General features: G+C 35.0%; 1 protein-coding gene across 1 annotated transcript in view; it reads right to left on the bottom strand.

Annotated features, from left to right (window-relative positions):
* The window catches only part of TBC1D32 (TBC1 domain family member 32), a 72,142-nt gene extending 54,948 nt beyond the window's left edge, over positions 1–17,194 (bottom strand). Inside the window, exons 1-14 of the mRNA XM_030447684.1 lie at positions 17,114–17,194; positions 14,524–14,678; positions 10,739–10,900; positions 8,793–8,970; positions 8,070–8,141; positions 6,757–6,882; positions 5,837–5,915; positions 5,606–5,706; positions 5,462–5,523; positions 4,826–4,970; positions 4,041–4,100; positions 2,539–2,638; positions 2,144–2,281; positions 178–270 (exon numbers count right to left, since the gene is read on the bottom strand). Coding sequence (XP_030303544.1) covers positions 178–270; positions 2,144–2,281; positions 2,539–2,638; positions 4,041–4,100; positions 4,826–4,970; positions 5,462–5,523; positions 5,606–5,706; positions 5,837–5,915; positions 6,757–6,882; positions 8,070–8,141; positions 8,793–8,970; positions 10,739–10,900; positions 14,524–14,678 — 1,471 coding nt within the window. The 5' untranslated portion in view covers positions 17,114–17,194. The remainder of the gene's footprint in view (positions 1–177; positions 271–2,143; positions 2,282–2,538; positions 2,639–4,040; positions 4,101–4,825; positions 4,971–5,461; positions 5,524–5,605; positions 5,707–5,836; positions 5,916–6,756; positions 6,883–8,069; positions 8,142–8,792; positions 8,971–10,738; positions 10,901–14,523; positions 14,679–17,113) is intronic.
* Between the last annotated feature and the right edge of the window lie 275 nt (positions 17,195–17,469).

The raw sequence follows: 17,469 nt of genomic DNA, 5'->3' as shown, positions 1-17,469 counted from the left end.
TTTTATTAAGTATTGATTTAACACAGTAAATGGGAAGAGGGTAAGGAAGGAAGGGAAGAGAAAAATCTGCACAAAGAGCAGGCCCAAATTAAAAAAAATTAAAAATTGCAAAAGAAGTTACCACTTGTCTCATTGTAATTCTATATACATTAGCATTTATTAAAACTAAACATTTACCTGTATGTGCTGCCAAAGCTGTCTTTGGATAACTTGGAGAGTAATAAATAAGTTGTGTAAATAATACCAACAAATCAGTTACGGATATGGTATCTATTAAAAAAAATGAGAGAGAAGAAGAAAATACTCTGTAAATAGAACTGCAACTCTAATTTTACCAATAAAATGGATATTGAATACATATGTAATCAATGCTTTGCTTTATCGATGAAAACAATATATGTAGAACTGATAAAATAAAGGATATGCATGTACCTGGGACTCTACCAAGGTATTTCATGATCAACTTATAAGGCTTGATCTTGCTCTCAATTTAGCCAATTTCAGTTTTACCGTGTCTTCTTTTAATTCTATTAATTACATTAATAAATACTACAATTTATCAAGGGTTGCTCTCTATGAAGCTGAAAAAGACACTGTTTAGAAGACAGATGGTGAGACTGTTATTTTTGTAGAGGAGACAAAAAGCAATCATCACCAACAGAATGGTAGTATACAGATAACCCATAAATTACAAAAGCACTCAATTTGTAGATGTTTCTTCCTCAAAACTGCTCTACACTGCACTAAGTCCAGACCCCAAACTAGAGGTACAAAATATCTTTTCAAGAGAAGTCTCAGAATCAGTATCCAGAAATGTTTTTAGTTCTACTTTGAATCAATAATTCTCATCCACTTGTATTTGCCAACTCTGCACAATGTATCACCATATGCAGAGTCCTCTAGATGTCCATGGGCTTTTCCATCTCATATTTTCTGTCCTTATTAACAGCTCCCTTCTACAGGTACCAACCGTTTCCTTTACCATTGGTTTTACCTTAATTATATTAATAGGTTCTGCTCAGAGCAATTGCTTTGAATTTGCAGTTAGATTGAAATACTGATTTTGTTTCACACCTGAAAAACAGTGCCTGGACATGTCCCTCTTCCAACCAGTTATGCCAATTGGTTTCACAAAAAGACACTAGTCATAGCTAGAAACACCGATTTATTTACATACTGATCCAACTTTCCTTCAACATTATATTAATATATTAAGCATAAGGATAAAAGGAATCTATTCAAAGATGAAAAAACTGTTTATGCCCAAAATTACCTATGCCATCTGTCACGGTTTAACACTGGCCCGGCAATTAAACCGAATAACAGACGATCTCTATTAATGTCTCTCTCCTCCTTGATAAAGAAAGGAGAGAGAATAAGGGAGAGAGACTTATGGGTTGGAAACTAAACTACACAATTTTAATGAACAGTAATGATAAATAGGAAAAATTACTAAATATATACAAATATACAAGAAAATGGAAACCACATTCCTCCCTCCTTTCCCCCAACAACTCTCACGTCAACCGAGGCTGCAGGGCAGCCCTGGGAAAGTCCAGGCTGGACTCCTGGAGTTGGTAGCAGTCGGGAGCTGGAGGCAGGGAAAGAAGCAGGACGAGAGGCAAGAAGGGAAGCAACTAGCTGAAGCAGGAAGAGGCGCCGGAAGGAGAGAGCAAAATTTGGAAAATCCCTCAAATTTATACTGAGTGTGACGTCTATGGGATGGAATACTCCGTTTGGTCAGTTCTAACATCTATCTTGTCAGTTCCTCCCCAAAGGAGGGCTCCTGGATGGTAAAATGCTTTCCTCAGAGCTGAGCAGTGTCCTTGGCTCTGCATACCAGTCCCTGGCAGTACCTATAAACATCAAGCGTTATCAGCCCCAAAAGCAGACATTGTCTGAGGGACTCGCTGCCAATCTCAGCAACTACTTAAAGAGGCTCAGCTGAAAGCAAAAGCACAAGACAGAGAATCACCTTGATCCTGGCCCAAACCAGGACACCATCTTTTCAGAAAGTTTTCGAGCACAGAGCCACTAAAGACAGTATTGTCCCATATTCTCCACAATATTGCAGAAGAAACTTGCATCAAGTATGGATGAAGTTTTGCTCAACAGATGCCATTTTACTTCACCCTCTCCTTACCTTTTTTATTTTTCAGCTGTACTGGAAAGAGATTTCGACCTTGCTTATAGATCAACAATCTTCCTAAAAGGCACAGTGAATGAACAAAGCAGACGTACTGCAGTTGTGGTCCAGTGTAATAATAGTTCTGCTTATCACCTTTAACAACAAAACCAACACATTAGAACTTGACTCTTTAAGCTACTACTTGCAACATAAGTGGGTCATTTTGTAAATAGAGACAGACAACTTAAGCAACTAACCACTGCTATAAGTGCTCTATCAAAAGACAGGCATACAGTATTTTGGGAAGAAAAACAAAAATTGGATGCCTTCCTCTTGGGGTAGCATGGTCAAAGACCTAGAGACTGTGGATGCATATATGCCTATTTTTCAAGACATGCAAAGATACTCACTACAATGATGCTGGGAGACGTCATTGACTCTGGAATTTTTATTAGCTTCTGCCTTGCAAAATTCAAAATAATCAAGACATTGCTGGACAGCTGAATTAATCTACAGAAAAAAAGGCACAAAATAATAATATACCAGGTATTTTACAATAAAGTCATTCTCTCTTGTCTCCAAGTACAGCCTTTAACAAAAAGCACATAAATATCCACTGCAATCCTCTCATGTTTCAGTGCTTGGGGTGTGTTAACCAATCTGAAGAAAAATTTTACAAAGCTATTAATTGCATTGCCATCATTATTACACTACCAGCTCTGGAAGCATTAAGACTATATATTAAAAAAGAGTACAGAGAACACGCAAGCATTTTGACATCTGTGACATACTGTCATTACTATGGAAGATTTTAATTTCCCAGGTGTGAAGAACTTGGTCTTGAATACACTTAATAAAGTAACTTTGGTTGTTTGGTGAAGTCAGTGCTACTACTGTTCTTTCCAGGTATGTTGTATCATCATCAAAACATGATCACCTAATCAATGTATACTAAAATTTAAAAATTACCAGCATAGATTTAGAAATGAATCCTAATTATAGCATAAGAAAAAAGAATAACATGTAGATTTATTAAAGTTAGGAGCTGCTGAGATTTATTCATAACTGTAAGTAAAATATAGACATATATAATGAGAAAAAGACTTAACTGGATGTTTACTTTATGCTTATAAAGTAGATTTCACTACTGAGCTCATGGACTTTCTATTTTTTGTTGCATGGAGCATGCTTTATTCTACAATCTACAATACAGGCAATTCTACAATACAGGCAAATAAGACAAATGTCTGTATCCTTGTCTGTCATCTGAAGTTTTTATCAATTAAATATATTCTGCATTATATTTCATTTACATTACAAGATTTTAAAAAACATAGCCAAAGATATTTCTATATGAAGGGATCTCACATCTCTATTGGTTTTACTAAAAATAATTAAATTTGCATCCCAGTGATCTGCTCATACAGAATATATGATAGGATAAACACCTGTGAAGATGTTTTTCCAGTTTACTTCCCTTTGCTGGTACTAAAGTACTCCTTACTGCTTTGTATCACAACTTAAAGAAAACAATGGGGCTTTTTTAGTCTCCATCAAAAATCAGAATTCAGCACAAAGTCTTAACATTTGTCATGCATAATTTGCTATTTTTTATGAACTGCCATAAATAAATCTAAATGCATGTGCAACATAAAGAATTAATAAATAATTCTAATTAAACATCTGCTTTAAAACATTCAAATTTCCCCTTACTCAAAGATGCTCACAGACCCTTCTTTGCATTTAACAATGACTCATTTGAGCTAAGATAAATTTAAGTAAAACTTTAAATACAAAAGCCTCATCTAGCTAAGAAACATGAAACAGCTCTGATAAAAGGGCAAAATTTCCCAAACAACAATGTACCAAGTAGGAACAAGTTCCAAGTCAATTTGCCTAGAAAAATACTTACCACAGACCTGTATTTCTTTTCCAAAAGCCTAAGTACCACTGTTCTGCTGTAATATGCATGCTAAAATGAGAAAGAAGATCCAACATCAACTTCAAACAAGTAAGTTTTATTTTCTAAGTAAAAAAACAGACATTATCTCCGATTGTGTTCTATTAGAGATCCTGGGCACAAGATCAATGAATATTCAATATACAACTTGTGTAAATCAGTATTATACACAAATGAGGTTTTTATTTACAGTACATTTAAGATGACAAAAACTCATGTCATTGGGAAAATGTGAAGCAGAACATGCAATATACAGAAAAAACAAATATGCTGAAATATTACTGTCTGGGTTTTGGCATTGCATTGCCATGTAAATCCTAAATTATAAGTTTACACACGGTAGGCTGCAAAAAACTCTAATATCCACTGGAGGTTAGCAAGCTGTGTGCAGCATATCCTATAGGTAATTGTACTTCCATGCTCATCACTGCCAGAGAAAGATCTGCATTTTTTAATAGCTGTCAGTCAATACGAGAAAGGGACTGAAATCCCAAAGTGCAGTAAATTCTCAGAAATTCTATGAAAACTAATAACTGAACAGAAACAGATTAGTGTTACAGGGCAAAGGATGTAAATGCCTAAAGAAAATCCCCAGACTTTCTAATTACATTGCTCATTATAGGTCGTTATCAAGTCACCAATAGGTCGGTAATAATAATAGTCATAAATCAAGCTTTTCAAAATAGATGTCAGACATTAAAAAGTTAAGGGTGGTTGAACTGAGTATTTTTGCTTACCATCCACTTTTTAAACCACACTGCTTTGATATCTAGCAGAGCCAAGAAGTAGAGTGGACTCAAAAAATCTGGAGAGGCAGGATGGTTAGTCTCGTGTTTTACTGACAAAAGTGACAAGGTACTCTCCACTACTTCTTCCATGTACCTTAAGATACAAATAGGAAAAAATTAACAGAAAACAAAAATCACTTAAATATTTCCACCAATAGTACTCAGATGCAAATTTCTGGAAAAACCTCACTGTTCCAATAAATATCAACAGCATTATCTTAAACTTGATCTTGTAAGGATTTTAATTCTTTGTATTACCTTGATTAAAATTAATAAAATACATGAGTATTCTCCTACATGAGTACATACTTTATTACAATTGTTACTTTGTAAAACATCCACAATGTTTTTGTTGAAAAGCACTTAGAACACTTCAAAAGCTAAGCAAGTAGCTTAATATGACCTGTGATTACTCCTATGCAACTTCCCTACTTCAGTTTTCCCACTGTTTATATTTCCACCCTTATCACTGACCAGTCATTTGTGTATCCTGTAATCAACTTTATGCTAAAATTATATGTATCCAATTATAAACCCAAAATTACTAAATTAAGAAACAATGACAGGTTTTTGAAGGTAACATACTTTTCTGGATGACGAATCCAGGAAGAGGGAGCTTCCTTTTGGTACTCATTTAAAAGGCGGACCTGAAAACACAATTATTAAAAATAAAATAATAAATAATGCACTTCAGTAATGACAAAAAAGGTATGGAAGGTTCATTTATACCTTTTTAAGTAAATGATTTATATCTGTGTTAGATACATCCAGACCAGATGAAATACGAAGAGAAAATTCTCCAGAAAGAAAGTACAACTCCAGGTGACTTGCTAAAAAAAAGAGATAAAAAACAACTTCAACACCATGATAACAGTGGCAAAACAGATTAATTATAAAAGTTAGCTGCTTTTTCAGAAGTAAATGACTCATGAAGTCTTAAAAGTAATAAAATGCACATACCTAAACTTGTATAGACTTCTCTTGTCATGTTAAATGGAGAAGAAGAAAAACTTTTTGCATAGAACCTAAGAATTTTCTCCTAAGAGAGAAAAAGCAAGCAATGTATTAAAGAGCCATGTAACTGTGTATTAATACTGTCAATAATCAATACATAGTGGCATTATTCTTAATCTTACATATTGCTCAGAATTCTCTTCAAATATGAAGCATAATTTTAGGAAAATACACATTTTGGGACTACAGAACTAGGACTGCTACATTTGAGTAAAATGCTTTTAATCTAATACTTTAGCTGACACCAAGACTGAGAAACTGAGAAACAAAGAAGCAGATCAGGGAATATTACTGTACTTTTCCATTAACATTAATGTTTTTATGTTATTAAATGTACTAATGACTTGTAACTAGCACTTTTCCAAAAGATAATGTACAACTTCTAAGCAGCTGAGGCAACTCTCATATTTACTTAATAATCACTTTAAGGGGAAAAAAGGCTTAATTGATATAACAAATAATCTAAACACAGTTTAAGGAGCTGCCTTTTTTTTCTTCTTTATCAAGGCCTGTGGAATGTTACTCTGTAGCATTGACAATATAAAATATTAACATGACATATTTCACATAAGTTTTGTCAACTTTTTTTTATGTCTACTTGCTAGAAGACAAACCTCTTCATTCCCTTCAAAAGATATGTAAATGAGAACTTAAGTCTCTAAAAATGTTACTTAAATCCTGCTGTAGCCCTTCAAATCCAGACCTACTGCAATCGCATGACTCTCCAAGAAAAATTTATCCAATACATACACAAATAATAAAATGTCTTGGGAACCTGCTGGACTACATACGTAACATCTTATTCCTCTTCAGTACACTTTAATAAGGCTACACATTTGTTAACTAAACACAGAACATTGGCTTACACTGAATGTTGCATCAGGATCTGACAGAGATGCTGTTAGATGCTTACGCAGATTTGGCCAAACCTCAGAGTTCAGTATATCAGAGGGAGAGGCAAAACACAGGGTCTGCAATGCTTCCTGGCGAACCTGAAGTGGCCAAAAGACAAGCAATATAAATCCATTCACAGCAACCTCTCAAATATGTAATTTTCAATATAATTTGGAGAGAGGAAGGAACAGGATCTGGACAAGGAATATAACAGGTAAGGACTTCCAAACTACTTATCTTCTGATATATTTTTATGATGATTTAGGCTAAACACTACATCACTGAGGAAAAAATAAAACATATCTGAAAAAGCAAAAAACCATTCTACACGATTTTTCAATTCTGGATGTGAGGATGGTATTATACTTCCTGCCTCTAATATATTTTTTTTTAATCTGAAAATATAGGGAATAACCAACAAATACAATAATGTGCCTAGCAGTTCTCTGATAAGTCAGCAAGGGAAAGTGGAAACAAAGTTAGCAGACTCTACATTCTACTGATTTTTATCAGCTTTGTAAGCAAAATGATTTCAAATAACATTTTTCTGTTCTATTTATAGAAAACCGTCATCTCTAGTAAATTATTTCATATTACTGAAATAAACAATAGGAAACTGCAATAATAGTTAATGGCATCAGATTTTTTACCTGGTATCTAAGAAAACTTGATCAAAATGCTTATTCTAGTTCTCATCTACCAAGCCTTTTTCAACTGCCAGACAATCCCATCAAATCTTTCTGAGACAGCACTCACAAAATTACCTTTCTCTGAGCTACAAAAATATCAGCAGCTGGTGCTGACTGGTGGTTAGAGACCCAAATTAGCACTGTTAATGACATGATGACAAACATAACTTGCACTTTATATATTCCATTTGGTAGAAACTTTCTGGCAAATCAGCAGTCATTTCTCTCTTTTGATAGGAGTAATACGACAACACACCAGTTATGAAGGGTGTACATGAAAATAAGCTTCAGTAACTTTATTTCTCACAGAACAAATTTTTCCAAATTAAAGGATCCAAACTACAGTATATAAACTCCTAATGAAAAAAAAAAATAAAACCAAAAACAATACATGCTGCAACACAAGCTTTTGGACCAGGTGGTTATGAGAAATGAAATACTGTATTACAGAGCAGTTGCTGTACTGAAGCCAACCTATATGAACCAACGTAGACAAATTCCCTCTTAGGTACATATAAACTCTCATATTTTCTTTTTTTCCAATATGCCACAGTTATTCATTTGTATTAATATCTTGTTTCTTCTTTGAAACTTACTTCCTTAGGCTGTAAGGGATCCAGCCTTTCTACAAGCAGTTGCAGCTGTTCTTGACTCATGAATGTGTAACTCTGTAATACACATTATAATATGATCACTAGAACATTTTATTAAACTGAACAGCAGAAGACTAAAACCATCAGTCTCTCTGATATCTAATTTACTTTTAATAATTAGGACTTTAATATTTATACTAATTCAACATTAGAGTCAACATTCTAAATGTTTTCTGCCATTTGCCCAAAGTTAAATCTACAGCAAGAAAATTCTCGTTTCATATTTCGCCTTTCTTTACTTAAAAGTTTTCTGTATCTTTAGAAAATACTTTATAATAATTCATTCAGTAAATAAGATAGACTAGTGCAGTAGTCTGGAAATGAACTGCACATTACTTGGCTCCTAAAGTAAAACCACAAAAAATGGATGAGGCATTACTTTTACCATTATTTTCTTTTTTCTATACGGTATTTCCACAGGTACTTGGGCTTAGCCTATAAGGGCATCATATTAATCTCATCTAGTGTATGCTGTCTAATTGGTTAGACATCAAGTAGAAGCTTAGTACTTAATAGTGAAAGAAAAGTTAATTTGCTTTAGGATGCATCAAAAATAGGAAGGATGAATTACTTTCCTAAACTGCTTCTCAGTCTCCACTGACAGAAACGTAACAATTCTGCAGTTTCTAAGCTTATTTCATAACACAGACACAAAACACATTGTACTTGGTTGAACGAGGAGTCACTGTCAGAACAGTTGTCTGTATAATAGCCACTCTGACGTTCTTTCTTTGTTTTATTATCCAACTCCTTATTAAGCATCCGATCTTCTTCAAACTTGTTAATCAAAGATTCTACCACAACCATCATGACATTCTTCAAGGCATGCATCATTTCCCTGTACCTTCAAATAAAGATGATTTCAATATTAAAGATCACAAACATCACTAATTACAAAAAACAAAAAAAAAAAGTTTAAATCAGTAAATCATGAATAACTGAGTATGACACCATGCTACTTAGACCCAAACTCACTGACTTTGCACAAATGAATGAAAACCAAATGCAAATCCAAAATAAGAAACAAAAGATCTCCTTAAATAAGAAACAAAAGACACCTTAAATGTGTCAGAAAACTGTTTTTTAATCATACTATAATTCCTTCTGACCTTCTAAAACCATTCAAGGAAATACCACTAACATAATCCTGTTCTGGGAAGTTCTTAAACCGAACAGGAATCTACCAAAAGGGAGAATATGTCCCTGAAGAAACACACCAGTTCTCATCCTAATTACTGTTTAGGTTACTTCAAGTTCAACATCCAATTTTAATTCTGCTATAAGCCTCAAGGAGAACCAAAGAGCCTGACTCAAGATCCTGAGTACAAGTCACACACACAAAATGATTTTTCTTAGACAAACTCAGGGTTTTTCTAAGTTACATAAATTGAATAATAATAATATCCACAAGGAAGAAATTAAAAATAAAAGCTGCTTCAGAAAAGAATCCTATTGTAAAATGTTGCTATTTTATTTCAAAAATATTTTTTATTTTAAGGCTACTATTACTTATTTTACAGTCACCAAAGACATAAATTACCATATTGTTCTTCAATAGCTTTCTACTTCTCAAATTAAAAATAAAAGATACAGACATAGTAAATTCATAGCTTTATATGTTTTATAGAAATAACAACTGTACATACTAAAATGCATTTTACAAGTACCACAGACCACCGCTTTTAAGAATCATGGCAATTATCTGCCTATGCAAATTCTAAATCCAAAGCATGAAAAGTCAGTGAGAGAGCTACCAGCCTAAATAATCCAAGGAAAAGTTATTTAACCTCTATAGGAAGGTTAAATAAATGGGGAAGAGATGGCTAAGAAAAGAATTTAACTAGTAGTCACAGAGGTTTTTCTATTTAAGGCTTTTTTTACTAAATACAGTGTTCTGAGCCAATTAATCTGGACCACAGACAATTTCCGGCCATCTGAAAGTCTGAGTCAAAAAATCTTGGGCAATCATACACAGTTGGTCTGCATACCAATCCTACATTATACTGACAGCATTACAGAATTATCTTGCCATGCACACAAAGCAAGATAACACACACTTCAATTTTTAAACTTGTCACTGAAAGCAGATCTGACTAAACATACTGCTCTCATGGGACACCAAGCTAAACTCCAAGGAAGCAACCTTAAAAACATAGATACATGCATTTTAATAATTCTTTTTTAAGTTTTTTTAAAAAACAACATTGTCATGCAGACTCTTTATTCAAACTGCAATACCTTATAAAACAAATTTTTCCTTTAGGCCAACTTCCATAACACAACAGAATTTACAGCTAATAAAATAGTAAGCATCAGATTTTTCTCTCAAATGTTACCACTGCCCAACTCCAGTCCTCAAAAACTTCATAGATTTGTTAGCAATCTTCTTATGCAATAGTTCATAACCTTAATTCCAGAATGAGACAAAGCATGACAAATTGCAGTGTAGGTGGGAATATCTGAATTGCTAACCACTGATTTTTGACAGCAAAGAATCACTTTTGTTACTCATTGGTTCAGAGCTGACTTTTTTTCAGAACTCCTTCTGCAAAGGAGAAAGGAAAACAAAGACCAAGAAGAAACAAAATTGTGATGTATACGTATATACTCACTCTTTTGATTCACGGGTCTTTTTAGCAACACGTTGGACAAGTGTGTCATAGCCAGATACTTCACCCTGATTTTGAGCAGAAGTACATTTTTCTGTTTCTTCTTCAATCACAGATCCCACAGTGTTATTTATATATTGTCTAAGGTATTTCACAAATTCATAGCTGCACCAAAAATACAAAATTAAAATGTAACATATTTCCTTGAGCTCACCATCAAACATGTTCAATATTATATTAACATTAGCTATCTTTTATCCCAGAAAAGCTTTTACTTTAGATAAAGGTTTATGACTTGTAGAGAAATAAACTTCAGCGGTGTAAAGAAACCACAATAAAGTTGTTGTTTTTTTTCAATATGGTAATTATTAGCATATTTCAAGAAGAAACAATAAAAACAGTTTTAATTTCTCTTTCTTCTAAATGTAAAAAACTACTCAGACAAAAGGTTAAAGTTTTGTAGACAAAAAAATGGAGAAAATAAAAAATTCTCAAATTTAAAATTTCAAAAGAAACATTACTTGGAGTATCCCAGACACAGTTCTGTCTTATGGTACATTCATCTGCTATTACTATTTATGCAGTGTACATAGAAAATGAGAACACAGAAAGCTCAGTTTATAAATCCTAGCATGAGTATATCTCATGCTTATGGAAGCCTGTGTGTCATGAAAGCATGTAGAAGTTTTCACCCAGTCAAACTGACAAACTAGCTGCCTGTGGTAAAACACACATGTAAAATGTAAGGAAATTGGCACTTTTTACTCTTTTTATTAGATCTTAAACAAAAGACTAATCAGAGGGGAAAGGGTAATAAAAGACCCTTGCTATGTCGTCAGGCTCTGTCAGCTAAAGGAATTGCTAAAAAAGTAGAGCTCAATATATATAAACATTTTTTGTTAGTTTTCTCATCTGTATAAAGGACAAGGCAAACAGAAACACAAAAGAAGTAATTACATATAAAGAGTAGATGCATCATTAAATTTTGATTTTCATTAAATCAAATACAGATTCAACTACTTTGTGCTAATTCAGGTTAATACATAGTGAGAAAAATTGAAATTAAAAAGTCAGCTCACTATGTAGGTAGAGTCCAAAGCTTTAAAATGCAAATAAAAGCAGCTTTAACAACAGGCCACAGCTTTGGCTTTTTGGATATTATAAATAAACAGGACTACTCACAGGATTATTTTTAAAAAAAGCAAAGAAAATTGTGTCTTGTATCACGATACATACTTCCTTACTCTATTGAATTTTTGAAGTTTCATCAGGTGTAGCAGTAATTTTATTTAATTTTTTTGCCCTAATTTATTATATATATATTTATTAGTTATTTATTATATATATATTCCCTCATATATTATTTTCCTATAATACTTTTCCTCTCAATGCAAGGAAGAGAAATGCATGTCAAGAAAGATTCCAATATGTCTACTTGCGTTTTCATTTGTCTTCAAGGCTAGGTTTTTACTTCTGCAATAAGGAAATGGCCCACAACACAACACTGAATGAAAGCTTTCATGAAACTTCCTTTCAGTTTTTTTATGACAGTAACATTTCCAGCTATGCATTTTTGTTGGGGCTGTTTCACTGAAATATAGCAACCACACCATTACTCATCCCCTACATTTAGGTGTACTTGAAGTCCCAGCCTTGATCTTCTGCAACATTCTTTCACCTTAAAAACATTTTGTAACAAATATATGTTTCAGGAATTATAGAACTACTCCCTCACATGAGGAATACCAAGTCGGACTGATCTGGTTGGGCTTACAAAGGAAGCACCAGGAAAATCAAAGTGTTAAAAAACACTCTGGACTTTAATGAAAAAATACAACAGAAAGCATGCTACTTATACTGTAAAAAAACCCCTGATTTCTACTCCTCCTCATACATTTTGAACTTGATTAAATTTTCCTTTTTATTAGCTTTCTCATGATTCTTTATTTTTGCCTGTTTTACATCAAAGTGTGAACAAAAGCCTCAAAACCTGGTAAAATTACTGAGGCAAAATAACCATGAGGCACAAACAACTCTGATCAAAATGCTGAGCTGAACTAGTGTATCAGACAAACCAAAAGCACACACTAATAAAGGAGTTTAAAGTCTGGATGGGTAGGTTAAGGGTCAAGGAGAAGTTTCTTGATGGTCTCACTAATAAATCACTGTATGACCTCCCTGACATTCCATGAAAAACAATTTATACTGCATGGGTCATGAACAAGACTTGAATACCTCCAGAAATGTTCCAGTGCTGTAGAATAATGATTATATTCTGTATTTAAAGCAACACTTGATTTGCAATTAAATGTTATTTTCAAACTTTTCTCATTGAAATAAAGTATAGTATCACCAATTTTTTAACATCCTAGACAAATAACGAAAGGCATGGTTTCACTGTTCTAAAGGGGAAAGCTGTGTATGCAATGTTTCCACCAGTTGTAGACTTTACTCCCTCCTCCTGGCTACTATCCTCAGAAGAAATATTGACCCCAGTAATTTCATAGGTTTTGAATTGTTTGGGTTTGGTTGTGTTTTTTTACTATACATGTAAACGTTAAATAAACAATGGTTTTCTTTCAAAAATAGATAAATTTTTTTATTTGCTATGTCTATAACTAGCTTTTTTACTCCAGTGCTTTTTATTTGGTAAGCTGCTGTTAAAAATTCACAAGGTTGCCAACAAAAATGCTATGTGATAGAATATGTACTACAAACCAAAACTGAGTTAAAACCTATTTTAAAGCATTCAGAAGATACAAAAGCATTAAAGTTTTAAAACTATAGTAAAATTTTAGATAAACCCTTGTTCTAGTTCACTTACATCCACCTAACTTCTACCACTGACAAAGGAATGCTAATAACTAGGCAAATTTAAAATCATGCAGATAGTGCTTCCAAAAAATCTAGCAGGGAACCAGCTTGCTCAGATCTTTATTTAAAAGTATTCAAGGTAATTTCATCTTGCTATTCTCTTGACTTGTCATAAATCCATGCTGAAAACCTCACATGCAGTAAAAATCCCAAACAACTTAGTATACCAGAAGGAAGGAAAAAAGAAGGAAGAAAGAAGGAAAGAAGGAAAAAAGAAGGAAGAAAGAAGGAAAGAAGGAAAAAAGAAGGAAGAAAGAAGGAAAGAAGGAAAAAAGAAGCATGGGGTCCTGAAATTTTGAGTGGATCCAAGTGAGGTCACACTGTCAAGTCTGATTTTAAATAAGTGTGATGGGGATAAATTTCTGCTTTATTCAAAACACAAATAAAAAGAACAACTACCTGATAAGATATATAAAGGTTCACTAATATAAGCCAGACAGATCACTAAATATGGAAGCCAACTAATCTACTGACAATCTACCTTACTTTGAAAAATAAAATTATATTGTCTAGCAGGTGGCAAAAACACAGCCTGACAGCCTTCAGTGAGGATTTCTTCTAGCTTCTGTTTGCACTTGAATTTAGTACATTACATGTACACAGGCATCAGTGTTCACTAAGTTAGGTAGTTTTGTACGTTAATCTCTAACAAACAGCTCATCAGTTACTACTATAGTAAAAAGTAATATATTGCCAGGAGTAGAGGAAAAAAAATAGACAGAAAAAATTATTCTCTAAATTAGTATCCAAATTGATTGGTGACAGTGATATAAATATAAATATGAATAAATAAATACACATTCACAAGCAATTTAAATTGCAAACATTTCTCAGGAACAATATAGTATAAACATTATATGTATAACATTTCACCTCTTTCAAAGTATTAGAAGTAGCAAAAAAAAAATATTTACTTGTGAAAATTCTCATCTGTTTCCTCCAAATGCAAGAGAATTTCTTCTGCACATTCTACTGATGGGGCTCCAGTGATCTTCTCCTTCACACTCTGCAGCAATTGCCTAAGCATAGACTGCAAGTGAGCTTCATCTTCACTGGTTAAGTGAGACATCTGTATAATGCAAACATACTAGATCATTTTTAAGGTCCCCTCCAATTCACACCATCCTACAAATCTATGGTAAGACTAACATGCTTCCTTAGTTTTGGGCTTTTCCTCCCCTCAGGATGGCAAGAAAAGCATAAACCCCTTAAATTACCACTTTTTTCATGTTATCTACATGGTGTTATTCTATCAAAAGAAATGACTGTAGATAGGAAACACTATATAGGACTTATCTTCAGACAAACTGGAAATAAAATAATCAAATCATTTTCAACATATCTCCTATTATCTGGGTACAACAATCTAAAATGACATATTGCATTAAGAAAATTCTAATTATCCCTGTTTAATGCTGCTTGAGGACCTGCCCATCAAAGAAGCACAAGACTACATCACTATTAAAAAATGTTGTGGTTTTGTTTGGTTGGTTTGCCTTGTTTTGTTGCACAAATGTAATTTGTATTACAAATGCAATTACTAATTATTCATTACTCATTAGTAATTGCTAATTACTCATTATTAATGAGAAACCTCTCAGCTTCTTCTCATCCACATTACTACCGAGTTTTGGGTTTTGGATTCTTCTGCTCAGAGCTGTTGTAGTGTCTAAGACTGAAAGTGTAGGCAATTTTTGCAAGCAACAGGGGCCAGATGCAATTGTCAGACTGTTTAATTTCCCTTGGGTAATCAACCTGGGGTGACCTAACAGGGTCTTCCAAAGTCCTACAGCTACTGGAAAAAACTGGCAGCAGTACCAGTGAGAAACTGGAAATATGTGTAAAGTCCAGAGGAGAGCGTTCTCCTAGTTTAGTTTTCAAGGGCTGCAAAAAACCTCAAATGTCCATTTCTATCTTGATTAAATAATAAACCACAATTCATGGTTTAAACTTCTTTATATGCCAAGGAATACTTCCAACCCCCAGTGGCAATTCTAGCTTACATATTGCTAGTCTACTTGAAGAAGAATGATTTAGAGACCTTTAAATATTTTTTTTAAGTCACTCAAATATTTTCTAGGCACCTGTGAATAAACAATATGCACAGCTGCATATTGTTAATATTATTAAATAATATCAACTGATATTTTATTAACTGTTATTATTATTAAATAATATTAACTGGGGAAAAAAAATTAAAAACAGGGAGTACCAGTTGGAGAAGTTCTGCTTTAGGAAAGCTCCTTGAGCCAGCAGTTCTCTGTGGTAAGCAGCACAGTTGCTGGTTATTTTATTTTTATCAAACAGTTCAAAATTAACTCAATGATCTTGTGAGAAAAAGCATCTTTATGTAAAAAAAAAGCATATTTATGTAAAAAAAAAGAAAAAACAAAAAACAAAAAACAAATCCCAAAACAACCAATACTTGTAATAATATCAAGTCCTTGATTTGCAGTCCTCTTTCATATAAATTATAGTCTCAAGACATCTAATTGAAGTCAATGCATTTTTAGGTCTACACAAACCACTCTCATTAATCTTGTATTTTGAGTTCGCCATTGTATTACCCTAATCCCCTGCAAAAAGTTTTACTTAGCATTGTGGTATAACTAGGTGTTTTTAAACAGTGTATCTGGGTACTGGTTGGCTACCAGTGCAAAGCCCCCACTCAGTTACGCATACAGATAATTTATGAGAATAATGCAGTTGCACCTCCAGTTTGTTTCAGAAAGTCTTATTTGACTTACAGTCACTAACAAGAGATACTTATACTAAAAATTATGTATAAACGTCTGCAGTTTATCGTGTTTGAGTTTTTGGTGGGGTTTTGGTTGTTTTCTTCCTAACACCTGAATCCCCCAGTCAATTTCTATGACGATTTAAAATGATCGTTTCCTCCCTACAAAACCTTTCCCCAAGCCTTTCCAAGTTCATTTTCCCGGGACTTTCCCGCAATCCAAAATCCTGCCTCATAGCCGGTGGGATGGTTCCAGGAGGGGGCTGGTGGGAGCCAGCATTCACCCTTACACAATCCTTGGCTTCAGCAAGGTTTTTGAATCAATTAAGCGATCATTTTAGCAACGAGAGCAGTTAACAGAGAGAGGAGTAGCGCGGTGATTTCTATCCTCTCGATTTTTATCAACTGCGTACCAGTTTCTGCCAGATTTCTAATGACAGACACTTGTCTTTCTCACAGCCTCAGAACAAGACGCCAAATCCGACCAACACCTTCCCTCATGCTGTGATTAAAATCACAAAAGGGCTCCGCCAGGGCACACTGCCCGCCCTCTCCTCAGGCTCCGGTTCCGCACAGCGCCTGCCCCCGCCGCTCTCCCCTCCCCGGACGTCTCCGCGGAACCCTTCGCCCAGCCCGGCCCAGCCTTGCTCGGGGCCTCGCACTCCCAGTTCCACCCAGTTACGGACTCCGAGGGCCCAGCTGGTTGTGGAGAAGAAAGACACTGATCGACTCTCTGTTCTCACCCCGCCGAGCTCCCCGGGAATCACCTTAAGGCAGCGGCTGCCCTCCCGGTGCTGGCGGCCGCGGGTCTCTTCCGGCGGCGGCCCTTAGCAACCGGCGGCGGCCCTTAGCAACCGCGCCGAGTCTCGCAGGGCCCATAGCAACATCGCGAGAGCCGGGCTGCCTCAGCCCGCAGCCTGGTTCCTGCTTTCCGGGCAGAAAAGCCGATACCGATCTCTCAACCCGCTCCGGGGAAGGTGTCACGGCCCTCTGTGCCCTGGTACACCCCCAACACCACCCGCCGCCCTCCGTCGCCGCAGGGCTCCCCTGCCACGGCGGCGCCAGTGCCGATGCCGGAAAGGCGGCAGCCCCCGGGATTCACTGGGAAGGTTTTCAGCCCTCC

Source organism: Calypte anna, chromosome 3 (genome assembly GCF_003957555.1).
Source record: "Calypte anna isolate BGI_N300 chromosome 3, bCalAnn1_v1.p, whole genome shotgun sequence".
Taxonomy (NCBI): Eukaryota; Metazoa; Chordata; class Aves; order Apodiformes; family Trochilidae; genus Calypte; species Calypte anna.
This window is presented reverse-complemented; position numbering and strand designations above follow the sequence as displayed.